Below are 23,272 nucleotides of genomic sequence, written 5' to 3'. Positions count from 1 at the left end.
TATTTCATCAATGGAAAATAAGCACTAATATCTAAACACTTCATGTTTTCATTCGTCATTTTATTAATATCAACATGGTACAGGAAACAATTAGAAACAACAGCACATCCACAAAAACCCAGCTTCAGCTGCTTAATTCCATCCCACCGTACAAATTAAAACTTTATTAAATAAAAATACAAATCCAGCTTGTATCTAAAAACGTACATGTACATACTGGCATGTAGAACATGTAGAACATGAAGCTTAAAACTAGTTTTGGATAAATCTCTTCTGATGATAAACTACTGCAACATTTTTTGTTGTTCAAAAAGAAAGCATGATTAAAACCAAATAAAGAATATCTGTTCATTCTTTCTGTTTGAAACTCGGTCAAAAGCAAAAGACAGAACAGTTATAAATATTTAAACCGTATAAATGAGCAGTTTTCTCATCAATTCCCAGACACACTTTCAGGTAGGAGAGAGAGTGTTTAAGTCTGACGTTAAGTACCTTGAAGATTTGGGAGTCACAGTGTTGTCCAGAAGGTATGCGGTTAGATTTTGTGGTCAAGTCTCTTCTCCACAGACTGCAGCAGAAGCTGAGAGAACTGCTCTAGCAGAGCGAGGGTTTGCTCGCCCCCCTCAGTTGCTCCCACAGCTGCTGCTGGTCCGGGAACAGTCTTCAGCTCTGCGCGCACCAGCAGCAGAGCCTCCATCAGCACACGTTCCATCTCCTGATGTTCCACACACACCTTCCCATTGTTGGAGCTCACCTTAAGCATCACAAACACACGATGCAAAACATTACAAGTAACTCCCAATTAATTTTTTTGCTAGTCCTAAATCAGTCCATTAATACAGAGCACTTGCTAAAACTAATCTGATCTTTGTATTTTCATATTTGTATACTGTAAAGAATGAAGTTCATGTACGTTACATTAGGTACAAAGATTTGCAGAAATGCCTTATAATGAGTAAATCCAGCTACTACCAAGTGAACCCAATGGAATCAGGCATTCATGTGTACACACTGCTTGTAATTTCCAGAGGCTGATTACGTAATGCAAAGCTCTAGAGTAGCAGCATGAGACTCCTTTTGCCTCCCTTCTGTACTAGACATTTTATGCTTTCTATGTTTTCATATTTCATTTTAAAAATACATGTGATATAGCTACAGGCTTAACATTTATATCAGCTACTCAAATCATCATCATCTAAAATTATTAATAAAATGCTTTGTTATTAAGTGTATGTAGAACTGATAACAGTGGCCAACAATAGCATAAACAGAGTACAAATGTGTAAAACAAGCCTTAACAAAGGATTGCATTTGGATTTGGTGTATTACAGTGGATACAGATTCATTTAAATAGGTCTTGATCAGCTCAGACGCTTCCCAAAACTGAAGCCACAGCTTGTGCAACAATAAATCCAAATCTATTATAAATAAGGATTACAGATAGTGACATTCATGTTGCACCTAGTACCAAAGCGGTATTGAGGGCAGTATAAACCATATGGGAGCTGGGAGAATTCTCACCATTCTGTAGAGATGGTTGGCCTTCTTCATGCTGTTGCACAGTTCAGCAGCAGCTTGCCTGCAGGTTTCCAGGTTTACCACTGGCTCTGACAAAGTAGAGAAAACCAGAAAATCCTTAATAAATTGAGTTCCTGACAGCATACATCAATGACCTAGAAAATCTAATCTATCTCCAGAGGACATCAAGATCTAGGTTAGAAAGTTTGGAACACTGCTATGGGGTACTGCTATACTTCAGCTTAAGTAGACTACTGGAAGTACACATTATAAGCAGGGAGAATAAACAAACTCACCCTTCAGACAGTAATGGTTCAGGCATGAAGGGACAGAGTGAGGAGAACCAAAGCAGAGAGGCCAAAGAACAGGGGAACAGTGGTGAGAAGGAAGATGAAAGGGCACAGATGCCGTGATGATAGAGGAAGAGCGTCGGCAGTGCAAACCTTGGTCATTCTGGGTTTCAGACGCCACGGTGAAGGATTGGACAGCCAGCAGGGAGCAGTCATTCTGTGGGGAATGGGTGACCACCTCAGGGCCCTGTCCCATTTTCAAAGACCTAGGCTGAGAGTCAAGATGAGGGGAAACATGTGTAGCTTCATCCTTAACTCTTGAACAGCCCGTGTCCATTAAGTGTCCTGCAGCTCTAGCATAAGAGTCTTTTAAAATAACAGCAGCTTCAGTATTGGCTGTAGTAGAGGACCTGCTGGAATGTTCTGAGACAGGAAGGCTGGACCTTCCAAAAACACGAGCCTTGATTTTAGGAGGTGGAGTCTGAGAGACACCATGGCTTTGACTGAATGGACCAGGAAAGGAAGAAGTAGGTAATGGCAATATAGGTGTAGGATTGGTAAGTGAGGTTGATGGCCCTGAGCATGGAAAAGTCTCACTACTGCTCAGGCCCTGGTAAAGGCCGTCCCCAATAGATACAGCCCGGCTGACCTTGGCTATGGAACTGGTTGTGGGGTTCATGTAGGAACGAACTTTACAATAACGACTGGTGTTTGGACTCTCCCAGGGCTGAGGAGAAGCGGATTCGGAGGAGGAAGTATGGTGCAAATGTAGTCGGGAATCACTTCTGTCAACAACCAGCTGAGACTCACGCTTCAAACGGGATGGGGTCATGGGGTTTCGACCTATAAAGAAATAGATAGCAACTGTTGGTAACAGAAGCGTTGAAAACGTACAAAAGAGCAAAGGCAAACTTGAGCAATTTACATTACAAGCTTTACATATATTATGTGAACAGACTAAAAAGTGTCCGAAGGTGTGAGAGTGTGAGTGAATGTGTGTGTTGCCCTGTGAAGGACGGGTACTCCCTCCAGGGTGTGATCCGCATTGCGCCCAATGATTCCAGGTAGGCTTCAGACCCACCGTGACCCTGAACTGCATAAGCGGTTACAGATAATGAATGAATGAATATTATGTAAAAGGGGTCCACATTTATGAAAGGACCTGCATTTCCTGTCACGATCATGACATTTCAGCTGGCAATAAATTTCCATTTAACAGTTATGATGATTAACAATCACCTGCCTATTTTTTTTTATATATTAATACATTTCATGCAAATACAATCCTAAAGAAACAAGCTTAATTAAAAAAAAAAAAAAAAAAAAAAAAGAAAAAAAAAAAAAAGTTGCCCTGTTTGTAATCTACACAAATGACATAAACCACTATAACCACTTCAACCTGGAAAGGATGTGCAGCCTGTCCAGAATAGGGATGCATCAATTTAAAATTTTTGGGGCTGATATGATAATTAACACCTTGGAGTAGTCGATACCGATATTAATAACCAATAATTTTATCTTTTTGTAATTAAAGCAAATTCACATTGGATTAAAGCAAAACAAATTATTTTCATCACAGGTTGTCATAGGACAAGCCTTTTCTTCAGTATTTGTACATTTCTGTGTATTAAACATTTCTTTTAAGTATATTGGTTCATTTCTTCATTTATATTTTTATCAACGATTTACTGCTGGTTCCACATGAATGGTTTTTAGAGGTTCGCTAATTAGTAGATGACCCCATCTACTGTCATGTGTTTTATATCAGAAGGACTCCTGCACTGTGGTGGTTGAGAGTTTTTCTGTCATTTACCCTGCTGTGTTTGTTAGCATAACTTATAATTTAAATTAGTGTTCACCACAGAGAAATTTAATCCCAGAGACTGTTCTCTGCAAATACTGTGGTAAAACGTTCATACGGCAGACATAGTTATGTATTTACATGCGTCAGTGCATATGAGCTAGTACAAAAATGCACCAGTTATTATTATAAGTTATCAGTGCAATATCAGCTAAAAATCCAATATCGGACAACAATTTCTGCAATAACAATAATTTAAAAAATATAAATAAATAAATCCACATACGAGCAAATAATATATTGGCTGCCAATATATCATGCATCACTAGTCCAAAGCCTGCCCAGATTCATTGGATACAAGCCAGGAGCGCACACACACACGACAAGGTGCAGGTCCATCAGAGGGCATCCCACTCTTGTAATTTTGCCTTTGGTTGACTGTTGAGAACTATGAACAAATGTAATTAAGTGACTTGAAGACATCTGCATCAGTGTCTGCGGAACTCACTGTCTGCTGCTAGATTCTGTGCAGACATGGACTTCAGAAGCATTGCTGATTGTTTGCCCATTGGACTGGCCACTCTTCTGGGATGGGCTCCAGCAGTCCTCCTCTTCTGTGGTGTGGAGCGCAGTTGTGACAACTGCTCCACAGTGTCCATCTCTGCATTCTCTTCCAGTCCTGTCCCTTGGCATTTCTCCTCATATAGAGGGTGTACTGTAGATACCAGGGGCTTAACTTGAGTGCTGGGAGCCCTGTCAGACGTCCAGCCAGATTTGGAGAGGAACGGGGTGGAGCGTCTAAAAACAATTATTTACATTATTTTTATTTACATTACTGTTAATTATTTTATTTCTGTAACTGTAATCAGTTACTGTAAACATTGTACCTGCTGGTGGAGCCTTGGGCGAGAAATCGTGCTGAAATGCTATCCTGGGGTCTGGTGTGGTTACCTGTTTGAGCACAGTTCAGCTAATTAAATATTAAATATGCACATCATGAAGCCAAACATTTAGTGCACATTTCAGCTTCCAATGAGCTCTCAGACTTTTTGCCTCATAAAATGCACATAACAGAAGCAGGTCTTCCCAATTTTTTTTATATGCTGCCTTATTCTATGGCAACATTGAATAGTTCATTAGACTTTTATTTTAATGCAACGTACATGTTGAATCCTCTTCTGCTTTCCTTGTTCCCCAAGAGAAAATATGATTAAAATAACAATTAAATCCATATGATAGCAATCCATAACACTCTGCTTTGAGATGATGATTGGGAGAGCGCAAGGAAGAGAACATTCTAGACTGTTTTACATGCAGGTTGGTAGACAGCTTTGGACAGTAAAGCAGCTCAATTGGAACAAAAAAAAAAAAAAAAAAAAAAATCATACATTCAATAAAAAAGGCTACCTATTCTGCCAGTGTCAGCGAGTGTCTCAAAGTGTTGCTTAAGGAAGCTCTCTTGTTGGTGAAGCTTTCTTCTAGCCTCTTCATCCTGAATATAATATTCTTCATCAGTGCTGATAGATTCTGGGTCATCTGAGATTGAGGGAAAAAAAAAAAAAGACGTGAGATAGATGTGTAAAATATCGTCACTGTCCAAAGAAAAGCATGTATCTCCATTTTTGTTGATGTCTTCTTGACTATGACTTTTGAACACAGCAGCTGTCCTTCACATTGTGTAAAAATGTCATGATAAAAGGACCAATAGAAATGCTCACTTGAGAAATGACACTTTTACATTGATTTCTCTTGAAAATTAAGGCTTTATTATTTCTTCTATAAATGCTACTATTTTGGAGATTTGGTGTTTTTCTTTGGACAGTCACAATATATTGCCCTTTATAAGATATAGTACCATACAGATATGATACAACAAAACAAATTCCATTTTTAATTTATCAAATTAAAAGTAAACACTTGAAATATATCAGTCTGCGTGTAATGAATGAGTATAATATACAAGTTTCACCTTTTGAATGAAATTACTGAAATAAATCAACTTTTTCATGATATTAATATGTAATATAGATGATGAAATCCACATTTTTTTTTTACAAAAATGTAATTCTTGAAGTATCTCACTATGTGCCTGTGCAGTCTTTAACAGAACTGTGAACTCCTCCTAATCTTTGTTTCTGAAAGCCTTTCTGAGATTTTCTTTTAAAAACAATCATGTCACTGTCCTGTTGCCAATTAACATCTTTTTTGTACCCTTACACATCTTTACCAGTCTCTTCTTGCCCTGTCCCAACTTTATGAAACGTGTTGCTTGCATCAATTTAAAAACGAGCATAGTTTAAAAACTACATTTCTATTTCAACATTAGAAATATTGTCTTTAGAAAGTTTTCAATAAAATAAACTGTAAATGGAGTTGAACATCATTGTATTCTTCATATATATTAGCACAGCATGTTTTATCATGCATTTCTCAATCCCATTGTGTGTGCTATCCACAGAGTGGATTTGACCTTCATGACTCTGTTCAGGACTGGATCCTCCGCTGCCGTAGCCGGTGGAGCCCCCACTGTCTTGGCACTGAATCTCCTCCTGCACCTGGCAGATTCCCGGCAGGCTGTCAGTACTGGGACACAGCTCTGGGTACAACACCACACCCTCAGGTTCAGGAGAGGAGGCAGGAGCCAGCCAGGCAGAGTGGGGATTTCGAGTTTGCTGCTTCTTCCCAAGCAACTGCTGCTATGTTCATGTGAGACAGACAGAGAGCAGAGAGAGAGAGAGAAATAAGCTCTTAAATAATAATAATAATTCACAAATGACTCCCTAAACCTTACATTTAGTGCACTTTTTGACCACAGGAGCCATAACACCCAAATTTTAAAATACATACATTATTAATGTCACATTTCTACATGTTTTATAATATTATTTATGTTGTTATATAAAAGTTATATGTATAATTATATTTGTAGTTTTTAAAATGAGGCATAACTTCGTGCCATTTCAGGACAGATTAGTTATAGGATTAAAATTACATGGCATTTATTTTTTATTTTTTTGCAAATCGTTAACAGTACACACCTGTCCAAGTACACTACAGAATATGAAGAGCCTGGTCCTCTGAAACTACATGAATGTGGTTACAGTACCCTAAAATGCTCTTAAATTTAGCCTCTGTATGGGAGGCAGTCGTGTTCTGCACTCACAGTGCCCTCCTTTAGGTTAGCAGTGCAGCCAGTGTCGGGCTGGCCACAGTGCTGACCGGTGCAGTCTCGTTTTGGGGAGCCAGGTCTGGAGAATGAGTCGAGCTGCCGCAGCTCCAGCATGGACTTCACCATTAGCTCCAGAGAGCCCACCCTGCAGGACCAGCGCCTCCTTGGCTGGACAGTCTCTGGCATAGAGGGCTCACACACACAGGAACCTGTAGATGACTCCTGGTGCTATAATAACAGGCCAAATTTTGAACAAATTATTGTTTTTCACATTATCAAACTCTCATTAAATTGACAGCTAGTGTCCTAGATGTATCAGATTTATTGTAGTAACTGTACAAAACTCTTTAAACATGCTCTATGGACCACAATCTGGATCAAAATAATAAAGCAGTTTGGAGGGGCATTAAAACATTTGTATATGATTGTACAATAAACCTAATAAAAATAATTAGCATAAGAGTGAAAAGTTTACTGCTCTATTGTAACTGGGCACTCATTAACTCCTGCATTTTTTTTTATAAAATTTAAAAACAAGCATAAATTTCCAACATGTCTGGGAATTCTGACCAGGTCAAACTGCTTAATACTTAACGCAGAGAGGAGAAAGGGGCAGGAGGGAGGGAAAGAAAAAAGAAGGAAAAAAAAAACCCAAATACTGATTTGGCTCAGGAAACCAGTATAAAATAAATTCTTCAAAAACCATAAATGTTTCACTGATAATATGAAAGCACAAGTACCAAATGTTTCTGACCTTAATGGAAGACTCCCAATTACTGCCCTCATCAGAAGCACCTGTAACACAGTAACCCATTTCATTTCTTCATTTTCATTAATATGTAAATTTCACTTAAATATTGTGAAGGTGAACAAAGATAGCACCTTACCCTGATCATCATCTAATGATGTATGGATGATTTCATGATCATAAGAGAATAGACTCTCTTCAAATCTTACTTCATCCTCATTGTCTTCCTCACTCCCAGATGAACAGGTCAGTATAGAGGGCGCACTTTGCAGTTCCAGACTGCTTGTAGAAGTACAAAAAAAAAAATTTAAAAAATCCAAACTATAACTCATGCATAACCAAAATACAAAAAAGGCTCATGAAATATTTGCAATACGCCTTACAGCAATAACTAACTCATCGTGTTATTTTATATAAATTACATCTCAGATCTTCTGCTGAAAGTGTTTGCAAGCCAGAAGAGAAATTTATAGAACCATGTTTTCATTTCTTGGCATTGAAATAAACAGGAGAAAACAGAAACTACAGAATTTATCCACGTTAATCTGTTGATGAATTGTCTGTGCAGTGTTAAAGGAATTTTATAATTTCTGACAATAATTACATCATTGTTAATCATATTTCTAATTAAGACAGTTTATTATGATCTAAATTTAATGAAGAAACATCATGTGAACGGTACTGTATTTGTTTCGCAATGACATTGCACTACTGATACAAAACCAACTGTTCCAAAAGCGTTTGTACTTTACCTGAACGCAGTGTGTGTGAACGCTGGGACACTCTGAGAGTGTTTGAGTTGTTCTAGACGCTCCCTCATGCTGACAGTCAGCTCAGGGGCAAGACGCCATACAAAGATACAACTGTAACACAAAAGAGCTGGTGAGGCTGGCGCACACACAAGATTCCAGTAAAATCTGCATGTTAACTGAGGTCACTAAAAGTCAGTCCTACCTGTCTCCCGAGACAGAGATCAGATGCCTACAGTCACTGGTGAACTTAATACCTGTGATGATATCTATGAGCAAAGAAAGACAAAGCATATTATGCAGATATTTTCATTGAATATAAATTTAACTGAATGCTTTTAATGTAAACATAGAAAAATCAAACAAATTGAATGTGTTACACAAATCTGACACCAACAACATACACAATACGGCCAAATGATTGAGGAAGCATGCTCTTTCAACATGTCCTCAGGAATAAAGGAGTTTGTGCCTTTTATTGCAGTAAAATCCTCTCCTGGGAAGGCTTTACAGCACATTTCAGAATATTTCTTTGAAGATTTGATGGTATACAGCCTCAAAAATATTAGTGAGGTCATGTACTGTTTTCAGACAATTAGATAAAATGCAAATTCACTGCTGCATAGCTCAGTGATGGGGAAGCTTTCAACTCCTTTAGCCAATGCTTGGCACCAAGTACGCTGACCTTGTCCAGTAACTCTAATCTCTTTACATATATTCTTTACCTGAATGCCCATGCATAACTGCCAGACATTCTCCAGTCTGGAAGTCAAACAGGCTGAGGTTTTTATCTGTGCAGCTGGTGGCCACATACAGACCAGAAGGATCCACTTGGACCTGCAAAAAAAAAATCCATATGAGAATATCAGCAGAGATTCATGCAGGAAGATGCTTAATTTGATTGAAAGCACAGCTTACCCTGAGGAGACTGCCATCTTCAGCTTGAGAGCCCTTAAAAGACTTTTTCTGTTTTCCACTGCTTATATTGAACACTCTGCCAGAGAACAATCACAGGTATATTTAGAATATGCTACTGTTCGTGGATAAAGAGGAATGGCACAGAATATTGTTAATACAAAATAAATGCAAATAAAGCATGCACATACCTGATGCTGCGGTCTTGGCAGCCAACAGCTGCATATTTGCAAGTGGGATCCACGTCCATATCGTAAAGAGTGCTTTTTCGTACCACATGGTGGGTGCGTTTAAATCTGACTCCTTTGTAAGCCTTGAAACATTGGAAACATTATTATCTCCATTAAAATAAAAAAAATAATAATAAAATGTTCTCTGTGGTCAGAAAGTATTGTCATCAATGAAGGTCTAAAGGACTGGTTCTGCTGCTGGATTATTTTTTAACTGGACTTCAAAGTGTTTATAATAAAGGGACAGCTGAGTGCATGTCTTTGACAACAAGAAATTCTAAAAATAGTTTACATCCATATAATAGCATTCATGAACAATATATTAACTTCATAAACAAACAACTAGAAGCCATTTCAACTAAATGATGCAACCTAAAGTGTCTTTCAAACCAGTAAGAAGTAATTTCAACCAACAGACCCTCAAAAAACCATACATAAATGAAACAAGGCTGACTCACCCTTTGTGCAGTCCGGAAATACAAACTCTTATCAGCTCCACAGCTGATCATCCTCACTTTCCCTTCAGTGGCTGCAGAGTTCAGCCACCACACCGAAAAAAGACAGAAGCACAATGCAGCTCATCAGGAAACCATGGGCAAGAATACATTTCTGAAGAATTCTGATCACAGTGAGATCTAGCCTCTACTTTTTTCTGCCAGTTGATAAAATATAAAAATCACTTTATAATCATTGGGCTGCACGGTGGCGGTAGTGTCGCAGTCACACAGCTCCAGGGGCCTGGAGGTTGTGGGTTCACTTCCCGCTCCGCGTGACTGTCTGAGGAGTTGGTGTGTTCTCCCTGTGTCCGCGTGGGTTTCCTCCGGGTGCTCCGGTTTCCTCCCACAATCCAAAAACACACGTTGGTAGGTGGATTGGCGACTCAAAACAAAAAAGTGTCTGTAGGTGTGAGTGTGTGAGTGAATGTGTGTCTGTGTTGCCCTGTGAAGGACTGGCACCCCCTCCAGGGTGTATTCCCGCCTTGCACCCAATGATTCCAGGTAGGCTCTGGACACACCGCGACACTGAACTGGATAAGCGCTTACAGATAATGAATGAATGAACTTCATAATAATGAGACTTTTTTCTCATACTTGAGCTACCATTCCATAAGTATAACTTCTCATAATTATGATTTAACATCTCAAAATGACTTACCATAGATTCTGATATATGTAATTTTGAACCCGTAGCTCCTTTCTCATTATAAAATCGTCAGGGATTAATTTGAGATTTTATATATGAATGTGAGACAAGTGCATCAGGAGTCTAACGGAAATGTGCTTGTTTCTAAAAGACATTTACAAAATGTACCAAGTATGAAATAAAGTGTCTCACCAGTGAACCGGACAGCTGTGATGGAGGAGGAATGCTCATCCAGTGTCTGCAGCAGCCCATAATCATCCTCCACATCCAGCACGTGGATCAGCCGATCCCGACCTGCTGTTGCCAACAGCTTCATTCCTGACAGAGCAAACACACGTAGTTTGTTATCTTAATAGTGTATGCAAAATTTTCACAAAACCTAAAGAACGAATCTTTTTTTCCATTTATATTTCCAGTCAAAGCAGATTTCATTCTAAGCCTCAAAAGGACTTATCTGATTTTGACACTTTTAGTGATCTACCAGGTCTTGTATGGTTGTTGGTAGTCCCAATTTCTATACAGTTCTCAACAATTTTGTAGTTCCACTTCTGGAATATCATTTTAATCATTTTTCTATATGAATTGTTATGAATATATTTCTTCTGTAAAAAAGAACATGTATTTGTTTTTAATGGCCATTTCAAACTGGTGTTTTATTGATATGCAAGTAATAATTTTTTATTTTTTAAATTTCGATGAGAAATAAACTGCATTTCAAAGAAAGGAAATGTAGTTTTTCTAAAAAGCAAGTTTTTCCTAAATTATATACCCACACACACACGCTCACCTGTTTCAGGTTTTGAATACTCCAGGCAAAGGATTTCTGAGTCATGGGCCTCTAGTTTAAGAATCTGCTTCATACTGCTGAGATCATGAACCCTGTTTAAAAAATAAATAAATAAATATGTTGGGGGGGGGTGACATCTATGTGCAATAAGAACAATAAGGCTAATTGCATGTACGTCAACATAAAAGCTTTAAAAACATTCAAAAATATAAACCTGACTTCTTAAAAGATATGTTTCTAAGTTTAGATCCCATTAAAAGGGATGTGCACTACCTCAGTGTGCCTGTCCGGTCTCCAGAGGCCAGGTGGTTTCCATCCGGACTTACACAGATTGCTCTGATGCCTGTACGGCTTTCTGGAGTTTGAGCCTCAGATTTGTCTGCAGATCCATCCGTGTCCAGCAGGGGTGCTGTATTATTGTCAATATAAATTATCTTCTGAAGATCCTAATAAATGATAAACGATTAAATATGGGCATTTTTTTCATAGAACAAGTAAATCATCATCTTGTCCCAATTCCCATAAGAGAAAAGTCATTGGCTCTTGGTTACAGCACCATCTTCTGGACACACAGCTGATAACCTTTCAATAAATACAGCCATGTGAACTAGGACACCCCATGAAAGCCTTTGTCTTTTTGAACCTTTTTTAAACATATGGACATATGAGCTTTCTTCGAACAGCACAGAGATGGAGCTTATACAGTTAAACAAATAAAGCTCAAGAAATGACTTATAAACATAAGTTGTTAAATGTAATGAACAAAAATGTACATTTCTTGTGAGGGGAAAAGTTTGGACACCCCCCCCCCCATATATATTACTATTTAAAACATTTATATTTAGAATCAAGTGCACCACCTCTGCTGCCAATGAGTAGATCATCAAAGAAGACACTGGAGTAGGTTGTCTTATGTAAACCTTATACATTAGTATGATTTGCCCTTGATTTTTGAAGTGAGTGGTGTCACAATGCCAAGATCTAGAGATCTCTGAGGCCTTCAAAAAAAGAAGGTAATAGATGTATAAGAATCTGGGAATGGATTTTAAAAAAATCTCAAAACAATTAGAAATCAGCCATTCCACTGTGCGGAAAATAAGTGAACATCCAACATGGCCAGCTCAGGCCATCCTAGCAAGTTCAGTCAAATAGTAGACAGCAAGTCTCCAACAATCATAAAATGTCATCACGGGACCTACAAGTAGCTCTAGCCACAGTTGATGCCAAGGTACATGCATCTACCATCAGGAAAAACAGCACAGGTTTGATTTACCTAGGTGTGCAAGGAGGAAACCTTTGCTGTCAAGAAACATTAGGGCAAGACTAAAGTTTGCCAGAGAGCATCCAGACAAAGACCAGGACTTCTGGAACAATGTGCTTTAGACGGATAAATCCAAAGCTGAACTATTTCCAACACAACATTTGAGCACAAGATCCCTATACCAGCTGTGAAGCACGAAGGTGGCAATGTCATGGTTTGGTCCTGCGTTGCTGCAGCAGGGCCTTGTAAGCTCTCCATCATAGAATCTATGTATTCTTAACTGTATCAGAGAGTGCTTGTGGAAAATGTGAGACTATCTGTTCAAAAACTGAAGTGGACGTGGACCACGAAACTTGACCATGAGTCAAAACATTCCAGCAAATCCACAAGAAATGGAGAGTTCTGGAATGGCCAAATCAGAGCCCGGATCTTAATCCTACTGAGATGCTATGGGGTTATCTGTGCATTCAAGAAACCCCTAAAACATCACACAGCTGAAAGAATTCTGCATGGAGGAATGGGGAAAACCACCTCCGCGTCGATGTCGGAGACTGGTAGATGGTTACAGGAAACATCTAATTGAGGTTGTCCAAATACACAAAGATTTTCATGGGGTGTCCTAACTTTTCCATATGACTGATACCTGATGCACTTGGTCCAGTATATACAAAGAGCCAACGGAAGACTTACACTGCTAAGGACATTGCCAGTGGATTGGATACAATGTGCCTCTGTGCTCCACATGCGAACTGTATTGTCTGCAGAGCAGCTGAAGAATAATGTTGAAGAACCAAGACCAGCTGGTGGTCCATCTTTAGATTTAGGGCAAGTCTGAAAAAGACAGTTGACATATCATTCACACAATTTCAAATAAACGCAGATGGTAACCATTCGTATACACCAAGTTACTGCCATATTAAATGTCATATAAATTTGGGAATGTAGCAGCTAACAGGGAAATGCAAAACTTGACACTGTAAAAAGACTTTTAGGGTGAACATTAAAACAACATGTTTCTACTGCATGGATAATAGAATATAAAGCTGTTTGTGTTGTTCTTTGCAATAATCGCAAACAATAAGTAAAAGACAAAATAAATCAACAAGAATGGACTCGATACATTTTTTTTTTGATTTCCAATATGTGGCTTTAAAGTTAAATTGAAAATATAATTTTTCTATGATGTAATATTTTCAAGGCAAAAAATGGTATTAAGGAGTGCATGTAAGCTGATGGATTTTTTTTTTTTTTTTTTTTTTTCTTAAACGAGGTGAAGAAATGAAAAGTCATAATGTGATTTTATTTTACATATAATATGATTAAGCAGAATTCTATCCAAAAATAATAAATTCTAATGATGATCAGCAACTTGAACTAAAAGTAAACCGGCATGCAAACATATACTGGAAATAGTAAACACTCAATAATGTTGTAAGGTAGTATGTTGAAACTAGTCGTTACTATAAAAGTTATAAATTATTTACCTGCAGGTCCCACACACATGAGGAGTGGTAGAGGGCTGAATGTACCTTGCCCACTCCCTGCAGGTCCCTCACATCCCACACATATAGACTGTGGTCATTATATACACATGACAGCCACAGGTTAACAGGGTCATACGTCACTGCTACGGAGTCTGGGCAACGGTCATCTGGTTTGCCCGAGAATGGGTAACTTTTATATAAAAAAATAATTAAAATAAAAAGAGAGAAACGAAGAACATTTTACTGGAATATTTACAAATAATAAGATCACAGTCCAATGTAGTATTTAATACACATCTGGTGATAAAGAGGTAAACCCAGTCTAGTTTTGTAATTTTGCACTGGTGGTACAAGCTAAATGCAGTAACACAAATTTACTTCATAGCTGCAGTGCAAAGAGAGGGGAAAAAAATAAATAAATAAATAAAAACGTACACAAGCTTAAACATTAAAAATCTCCTTGGCTGAGTGACCACATTCAGGAAATGAAAACTGTATAATTAGATTTTTCAGAAAAGCATTACTTCTACAAAAAATAAACCATTTTCTCTTGCAATTGATTTTTTTTCTTTACTAAAAGACATTTTACTGACACCTAGTGGTAGTATTAGATTTTGTATAATACCCATTTTAAAAACGTCTGCCCCATGTGGAAGGATCACTCTATGAATCATAAACTGCTGCTTTCATTGACTACAAAGCAATTTATGCTTTAGATAGAGGTGGATAGTAAAATGACTGATATCAATCAACTCTAGGCCAGAAAAATTATATTCTGTACAAACCTGGCCTGGGTGACTGCAGCCATGTCAGTGCCCAGATGATGTGGACGTGGCAGAGTGCAGATAAAGTGCAGGTCAACAGGGCTGAACACTCGCACTGTGCCATCAGCACACGCACAGAAAATTAGCTCCTCAGTCAGACAAAGGGCACGAGCTGAACATGTCTGCACAAAACACACATTTACATTTAAAACACAGCAATCAAGGAAAACATTTAAAAATAACCTGACAAAAATATAGGGACAGATCTATACAAAAAAATACATTAATTAATTAAATAAAAAACTAATTAACCAGCCAGGGGAAAGATTTATAAATTCTTAAAGTTAGAAACAAGTGCAATTTTGATCTCATTACTGGCAATCATGGATCATTGTGCCTATTTGATAATCTCTACTGTAACACCATAATAGTATTTACAATTGTGCAAACCGTCCCTTATTCTCCAAGCTTGGATAATAGTATAAATTACAGTTCTATTCAAGAATATTGCATTATAAACCTGCAAAACTCCAACCGGTTTTTAATAGCAGAGTTTTTGACCACAGGCTCTTGGTCTCAAAGCTGGTTGATTTGAAGCACAATCCAAAAAACTGTTTACAATTAAACTGTAATTCTCATTAGTAGCACTCTACACACAGCAATCATGGAGATTAGGTCTCAAAATCAGCAATAAAATCCAGCAGCTACTCCAACACCTCTCCCCTGTGAGCAAGAACATTTAATTCAGAACAGTAATGAGGCAGAGAAGAAGCCGTTTGTATCAGATGAATAAGGGCCTTGAGTAAAAGCAGTTGTCCACTGTAAAGTTTAGAGAAACAACAGCTGAGCATAGATACACATCATTTTACTCATTCTAACAATGGCAAAACTTTATAATAACCTACATATTGTTTTAAGTAAATAGGACCAAAGATGCATTTCTCAAGTATTAAAACAAAAAAGACACTGCTACAAATTTGACCATATTAAAGTTTTAACCTAATTTAAAAGAACTTTGAAGAAAAGGTCTGGACATCACATTCCTACACACTACGTCAAGCCCTAATCTCACAGTGATCCTTACATAGGCATATTTGTGTGTGCCATGTGGAATGAAATGTAGATTCCAATGAAGAAGTGTAGATTCCATTAGGTACACAGTATACAGAAGACAACCCAACATAGCTCACCGATCTGAGTAATTAAATTTAAATTAAGCCACTACACACATAAGTGCTCCTTGGATAAAAGGCTGGTCTTAGCCAATCAAATCCTCACAGGGGTGTTCCAAAATGTCAGAGTAAAATAGTTGGCCTTTAGTGTTTTTGGTGCATTTATCACTGAAGTTAAATTAAAACAGACTCACCCGTAGGTCTACCCACTTATCCAGCAACCGCTTCTCATTGAACTCACAGAGAAGCCCAGAAGAGGTAATGCAGAATGTACTCTCAGACTTCTTGCCTTGGCCACAAGCTACGTCACAGAAAAAGTTGTTTCGTAGTTCTCCCAAGAGGCCAGATCGGCCAACCAAAGGAACAGGGGCTGTAAGCTGCTGTGAAAATTAAAAGTTTGCGGGGTAGAAAATGGAAACATTTTTAGCACATTACTGCATATTGTTACCAGTAAACAGAAAAGAAACAGTCATAGAATGAAAATGCATCAGGCATAAGTACACTAATCAAGCACAATATGATCACTTATTGCTTCTACTCTCACTGTACATTCTCTCAACTCCATTTACCATACAGGAAAACACTGCAGTTCTACAATTATAGACTAGTCCAACTGTCGTTCTGAATACTATGTTTACCCCCTTTCACCCTGATCTTTAGTGGTTAGAAACCCTCAAGACCATCACAGAGCAGGTATTATTAGGGTGGTGAATCATTCTCAATGCTACAATGATACTGTCTTGGTGGTGGCTTGTTAGTGTGTCATGCTGGTATGAATGGATCAGACCCAGCAGTACTGCTGGAGTTTTTAAACCCTTCACTGTCACTGCTGCACTGACAAATGCACCAGCCAAAAATATCCAGCCAACAGTGACCAGTGACCATTGATAAATAAACTAAACAATAATCAATAAATCGTGCATCGACAGAGTGACTTTACATCTACAAAGAGGACCAACTAGGTAGATGTGTACAATACAGTGACCATTGAGTGGACACAAGGTTTAACAATCCAGCAGCACTGCTGTGTTTGACCCACTCATACCATGCCACAAAAAAAAAAAGAATTCTCAGCACTGGGAATGAACCAAAACCTAACACAGATGAAAATGTTTTACATAGTTAAACAGAAGTCTATAAAAAACACAACATCCTTTGCACAATTCATTTCCAGATAACACACTTTCAGGCCACAAAGAGTAGGCACTCTCACCACTTCACAGAGTGGTTACTATTCAATCATATAAGGTGGAACACACAAATGTATAAAATACCAGCTATATATAAAATATAAAGTACAGAAACTCTGTACAGTTATAGCCATAGCTTTTCAGCAAAGTGTACCTTGTTGGAGTTGCAGGGTTCCAGGTACCAGAACCTGACATGTCTATTCCCAGCTGTAACAAAGTATGAGCTGTCTTCAGAGAAAGATACTGCTGTCACATTACTGGACACCTTGTTAGCAGCCACCAACAGGTTTTTCTGGGGGGGAGGGAAAACAAATAAATAAATAAACAAACACATACATTAAAAAAGTTCAATCTTTTCTTCAACTCCCATTAAAAGTTTTATCCTCCCAGCAGCTACTCCACAAATGTTAAAAGAACACTCCAGTGTTTTTCAGACAAAACCTCTAAAACCTGCAACTTCCCTTAGATTTCTAACCCGAAAAGAACACAGGGAGTCATGCATATTCAAACCAGTAAACACCTATGAAAACTATGCAAAACAAACAAAAAAAAAATCTCTCTTTGAGGAAAATTTCATTAAAGTGAGTTACAAAGTCAGTTCCACGAGGGGCTTCAAATCTAAATAAATAATCTAAATGCACTCTTCCAAGAGCAGGAAAAGCTCAATTTGTCATTTGTAACTGAAGGTATTCTATAAAATGTGACAGATATAATCAACAGATAAAAGCTATGATGAAAAAAAAGCTGAGGTACTCATTTAATATAGTGAAAAAAAAATTTAATTTACCCTCCAGACCCACACATTCACACTCATGTCGTGCTGATAGCCCACGCTGACGATGTACTTGCTGTTGGGAGAAAAGGCCACACAGGCCAAACCATACTTATGTTCCTGCAGCTCCGCCACCTGAGATCCCTGTGACACATCCCACACACGTACTGCAGGAAGATGTCCACTCTGAGAGGAGGAGGAAACAGCTCTTAGATATTTTGCTCCATTTAAAAACTTGTGATTAACAAGAGGTCCCTCACTTATGCTTCTTTAAAATTTGCTTTGTGCACCTCTAAGGGATTTACATGTGTAAAGGCTGCCAGACTTAATGGATCACAGCACTTTTATCAGATATATATATTTATATGTATACGATGTTGATACACACACTTCACTAAAACCATAGATTATCTTTATTTGTGTTGCATTTATGTAGGAAATGATTATAATTTGTTAATTGAGCCCATGTCTCCGATGCACGCAAGCCTGTGATTATTCTGCAGTGAAGAAGAATTGCATTTTGTGGTTTAATAAGCACACATACAAAATGAGAACAGAGGCCCTTTCAATTAAGTAACAATGGTCAAATTCAACACCACATTCTGCAACACAAAATCTGATTAGGCAGTTGATAAGATTATTCCTCAACTAAAGCACCCAGGTTTCAATGCCTGTTTGAAGTAGCCTCATCATCCACCCTTTGTCCTGATTTGATCACTCAAGGAGACGTCCATTAGCTGGGGTTGCAAAGGTGGGCAATGGTGAATGGAGGGAACTAAATATAAAAAGCTGTCATGAATAATTGAGAGACAGTTGAAAAGCTAATGCCAATGTAAATCAGCTGTACGTCATGCAATCCAATGGGAATCATATCCCATGTGTTAGTTCCAGAGTAAACTCTCTGGGACCAGATCTCCTGCTGCCATGGCAACTCTGCCACAGCTCTAGGGGAAGTCTTTAATCGGCTGGTAATGGATGGAGAGGATTACTCTAATGTGCTTCAGAGATCAGCATGCAGGAATGGCCCCACAAAACTAACCCAAATACCTCAGCAGCGTCTGCCAACAGAGCCCTGGCTGGACACTCTGGAAAACTGTGTCATTACCATCTTTGGAACATTTGCAACTTACGATATTTTTAAAACATGGGCACAGGTCAAAATATCGATCATCTATAAGAACATTATGATAAGATTATCTCCCAAATCAGGCAAATGCTATGGATAGTCATAGTATTACAGAAATTTATACACCTCTATTTTTTCCATTGTGAACATTATACATCACCTCTCCTGTAACGAGATATTTGCCATCTGAAGAAAAGGCCAAAGTGGTAATGGTTTTCCTGTAGTAAAAGAGAAACGTCAGACATGACAGAACTATTGGCTTCAAATGCACAACTTGTTCAAAAATTCAGAAACTGGAAAAGCTACATTTACATTTCAAGCCTCATTAAACTTTAGCCATTTTGACAGTTCACATTCATAAATATAAGTGACATGTATCAGTCTCATGTGAACCAATCTGTCTCTGAAACAACATGCATGTGCACACTGATAAATTTCTGCCAATCTGTCCCAGATCTGTCCCTAAGGCCTGTGTAATGCCCAATGTAGGAATTAAAATAAATGCTTCTACACCAAAGTACTGCACAATATGTTTAAAACAAATCCATTTGTATTTAGCTACGACCTGTAACCATTTCTAACATTTAGTGTATTATTTTTGTGCAGAAACCATAGTTTTATCACCCATCACAATGCATTATGTAGGATGCAAGGAGCCATTTGTGACACGGCATGATGATGGCAGCACTAAGCAAATGCGTACAGGCAAAAAAAGACCTGAAACAATGAGTTTTCACATTCATGCTGAAGGGCCAGGAACTGAATACACAATAAAACTGACTCAAATTTGATTTTAAAAAATTGATTTTGACATTTCTACACAGCGCTGAATAAATCAGACCCATGTCACGTTAAGGCAGAAATCTGAGTCATTTCAACCTGCTAATGTGAAACTAGCCAAAGACTTTTGAGAAGAAAAAGAATACTATGAAAGATTAAGTGTTTACAATACTGCTCAAAGGTCATAGGCCACCCAGCATTTATTTAATTTTTATTTTCATTCAAATCATGACATTTTTTTTAGTGTCAGGAAATATACAGAAAACCTTTAACATTAAGGAATGTTTATACAATAGTGGCAGTTTTTTGGGTGATCTAGAAGGCATTTTATGTTTTTATGTTCATATTTTATACATATTTGAACCCCAGTTTTGAAAGCTTCCCTCTTTTTGCAAGTGCATTTCCTTTCATTTAATCTTTTCATTAATAGAAAGAAAAACTATATCAGATTATCATTTCTTTTTTAACATTAAGATCCATTAACAAAAGAACATTAATGGTAATAAGGCTTGTCACCTGGAGGTGTTGATTATGTGTCGTTGTCTATTCTTCTTGGGGTTTAGGAGCACTACCACACACCTGGAACAACCACACAAACAGCAAACAGATTTTTGGTGTTACAGCCCCAAGAGCTTTCACTGCACATTGCAACTTAGCACTGAAAAATACTCAAAACATGTTAAGAATTACCACTGAAATTTGTTAAATGAAAAAAATTTATTACAGGAACTTATAAAGAATACTATGCTTTGTGTCTTGACTGTTTATTATGCTTATGCTGCCTGGGTTAAGGTTTAAACTGACACCAATGTATGATTTCTACCTTACTGCGTACTTACAGGAGTGCTTGACAAATAGGTTTTAGGTAGAAATCCAAGTGTATCTAAAGCTGAGTATTCAGAGTATAAAGCAGCCAAAAACCCACAGTGTTTTTTCTTTAGAAGGGTTATTATAGCTCTGCATTATAAATGCAATGTCTCTTAAAACATTGCTATAATTACTCAGAATGTGGAAAAAACAGCTACTTTCAGAAATGATCAGATTATTCTTAATGACCTGCTTACACCCCAAAAGGCTGAGATTGATCTGAGAACAGCTTATGGAACAGTTAGGAAACCACTGAGCCCGTACTGAGATCCTTCAGCATGTGGTTCATTAAGCAGATCTGAGATTAAGGGCTGCACAGTTGTGTCAACACAACACAAAACAACATAGCTTTTCAGACCTAAACCGTACAGTTTCTTTCATTTGGCTCATTAATACTAAAACAAAACAACTGCAGAAAGCGTTCCTGGTATGGATACAGCCTGTGTATGAAAAAACTGCCTTTGTATCTACTACAGAATTTAAATGTTCAGATTTTAATATTGAAATTAATTGCTTAAAAATTACTCACCCAGCTGGATAGGCAACAGTCCCAGAGCAAGAGTCACAAGCTAATCCACTGCTTCCAGAGGTTGTGATACCGAGCACTCTCTCTAGAATTACCTAAAAACATTACAAATCATTTTATAGTGAAGTATTAAAGAAAAAACAGAAACACTGTACTACACATTTAGTTCATTTCCAGCTTGTATTATAGATTCTGTTAAGACTTCAGAATGTCTCACACATCTGCAGGGAATATGGACATATTTATTTGCTTTACATGATCCAAGTAATCTCAAACAGAACACTAGCATTTTTATACTTCATTTGGAATTACATTTGTAAACATATATCGTTTGCTCAGTACTTGCTTCCTGAACGCTACAAATCTTTTCAGATACATAGCATCAAGAATTATTGTTACAATGGAAGGATAGACTGAAACATTAGATCTAAAGCAAGTGTAGCTTGATTTCCTCCCATCTCTGGTGGGGGGAGGAAAAGAAGAAGAAGAAAAAAAAAAAGTGTATATTCTGTTTGTTCTATTACGATCTTTTATTAAACTGGTCATGCCATACCTATTTTTACCCCCTCTTATTTTGCATTGACCTTCCCCTCAACGCAAGTAGATTATTTTACATATAATCAATTCAGGAAGTTCACTCAAGAGTGAATACCTTGTTCTCAAAAGATGCATTTTGACTGAATGGTGTGGACAACTAAAAACACAAGGCCAGCACTGAAGAACCAAAACACTGAAGGAGCTTATCATCATTTAATTATCAGTTCATTGATTGTCTGTTCTTTGACTTAATGTCATGTGCAAAACAGAATCAAGTAGTATAAACACTGACAGGAAGTAGCCTATGTTTTAGGCTTTACGTGTTGTGATAAGTGTTTCAGGATATCTGCATCAAGAATAGTCCTCTCTGTCATGGTCACAATGAGGACATAAGAAAAAAAATCCATCTTGTCCAAACAGTAATTTAGTAAACAGTACTTTTGAAAATAAAAATAATAAATAAAAGCAAATAAACAAAAATATACACTGCTTTAATCACGGGTCTAGAAAAACATTTTGGAATAAAACAACAACACAACTACATTAGGGAAAGACTATGAGGTCATTAATAGAGTGGCTTTTATAATTTAAATTAACACTACAGGACAGGCCAATCTAGAAAATGTACATATGAAATTATTCTCACTTCAAGGAGAAATATATATTGACCAGGTAATGTGTAGGCCTTCTAGTGCCAAACTATATAAGAGTAAAACTTATAATTGCACACTACATTCACTTTTCATTTTTAACTTTTCTATAAGTAAAGAAATAAGACCTGGAGCTAAAGCAGAGTGCATGGAGTCAACAGAACCGAACCGAACCGAACAGAGGAATCACTAATAATTTCAGATAATGTTTCTTCACAAACCATGGAGATAAATGTGGTTTTATTGGGCTAAATGAGTTAACGAAGGGTAAATTAGAGTAGTCCTTGCTTAAGTGTTTTTTACGGAAACAGTTCCTGTTTTTTGGGGGGGGGGCTAACCCAAAGGGAGGGATAAATTAGATACAAAGATACTGCCAGGTTGTTGCCTACAAATACGCGTGTGTACTAAATTTCACCCTACAACTGCTTAGCTACTTTGCTTACTTTGTCCTCAGTAACCAGCAGTAAGGTGAAGACTTCTGGTTTTGCTAATTTAAAGCTTGGAGAGCAGCTGTACCTTGTTACTCGTGCTCTCTCTGGTGGCCTGTCGGTTCCTCTTGAGTTTGATGGACGGCGAGCGAAGCAAACTTTTAATTCGGCTTTTTATGGTGGAGCCCTCCATAGCCACAGGGTACGAGAATAAAAATCAGTCTCTTAAGTCGCTCAGAAGTGTGAGCTCTGCATCTGAAAACCTGAACTGTGTACGTCTCAGAGTAGTTTTGTTGGAGAGAGGTCCATGTCTCGGAAGCCGTTACCTCCACTGATTTCTATTGATTTACCTGTGTTCGCGTTCT

General features: G+C 37.8%; 1 protein-coding gene across 3 annotated transcripts; it reads right to left on the bottom strand.

Annotated features, from left to right (window-relative positions):
- Positions 1 to 55: 55 nt before the first annotated feature.
- Positions 56 to 23,232, bottom strand: LOC136702026 (mitogen-activated protein kinase-binding protein 1-like). 3 transcript variants are annotated; one of them, XM_066676845.1, is made up of 29 exons: positions 22,996 to 23,232; positions 21,296 to 21,387; positions 20,416 to 20,478; positions 19,280 to 19,337; positions 18,009 to 18,179; positions 17,376 to 17,513; positions 16,226 to 16,408; positions 14,881 to 15,041; positions 14,096 to 14,285; positions 13,302 to 13,442; positions 11,624 to 11,796; positions 11,351 to 11,442; positions 10,756 to 10,881; positions 9,879 to 9,949; positions 9,382 to 9,503; positions 9,194 to 9,269; positions 9,001 to 9,112; positions 8,481 to 8,544; positions 8,279 to 8,389; positions 7,666 to 7,805; positions 7,533 to 7,573; positions 6,773 to 7,006; positions 6,080 to 6,305; positions 5,017 to 5,145; positions 4,497 to 4,560; positions 4,118 to 4,407; positions 1,962 to 2,651; positions 1,522 to 1,607; positions 56 to 754 (listed from the first exon to the last, which is right to left on the bottom strand). In XM_066676845.1, the coding sequence occupies exons 1-29, from the start codon at positions 23,098 to 23,100 to the stop codon at positions 536 to 538; spliced, it is 4,368 nt and encodes a 1,455-aa protein (XP_066532942.1). In that variant the 5' UTR covers positions 23,101 to 23,232; the 3' UTR covers positions 56 to 535. The 3 variants fall into 3 exon arrangements, with proteins under 3 accessions (XP_066532942.1, XP_066532940.1, XP_066532941.1); XM_066676843.1 differs by having other exon boundaries at positions 57 to 754; positions 16,226 to 16,411; XM_066676844.1 differs by having other exon boundaries at positions 58 to 754; positions 6,080 to 6,302; positions 16,226 to 16,411.
- Positions 23,233 to 23,272: the final 40 nt, after the last annotated feature.

Source organism: Hoplias malabaricus, chromosome 7, assembly GCF_029633855.1.
Source record: "Hoplias malabaricus isolate fHopMal1 chromosome 7, fHopMal1.hap1, whole genome shotgun sequence".
NCBI lineage: Eukaryota > Metazoa > Chordata > Actinopteri > Characiformes > Erythrinidae > Hoplias > Hoplias malabaricus.
The sequence above is the reverse complement of the archived record's forward strand: the minus strand, read 5'-3'. Positions and strand labels throughout refer to the sequence as shown.

Excerpts from the sequence above, each read along its gene's own strand:
- LOC136702026 (XM_066676843.1), bottom strand. The coding sequence starts at position 23,100 with ATGGAGGGCTCCACCATAAAAAGCCGAATTAAAAGTTTGCTTCGCTCG. Across the intron at positions 8,545-9,000 it reads AGTTATGCATGGGCATTCAG|ATATCATCACAGGTATTAAG; the intron begins GTAAAGAATATA and ends CTTTGCTCATAG. Across the intron at positions 2,652-4,117 it reads ACAGAATCTAGCAGCAGACA|GTCGAAACCCCATGACCCCA; the intron begins GTGAGTTCCGCA and ends ATTTCTTTATAG.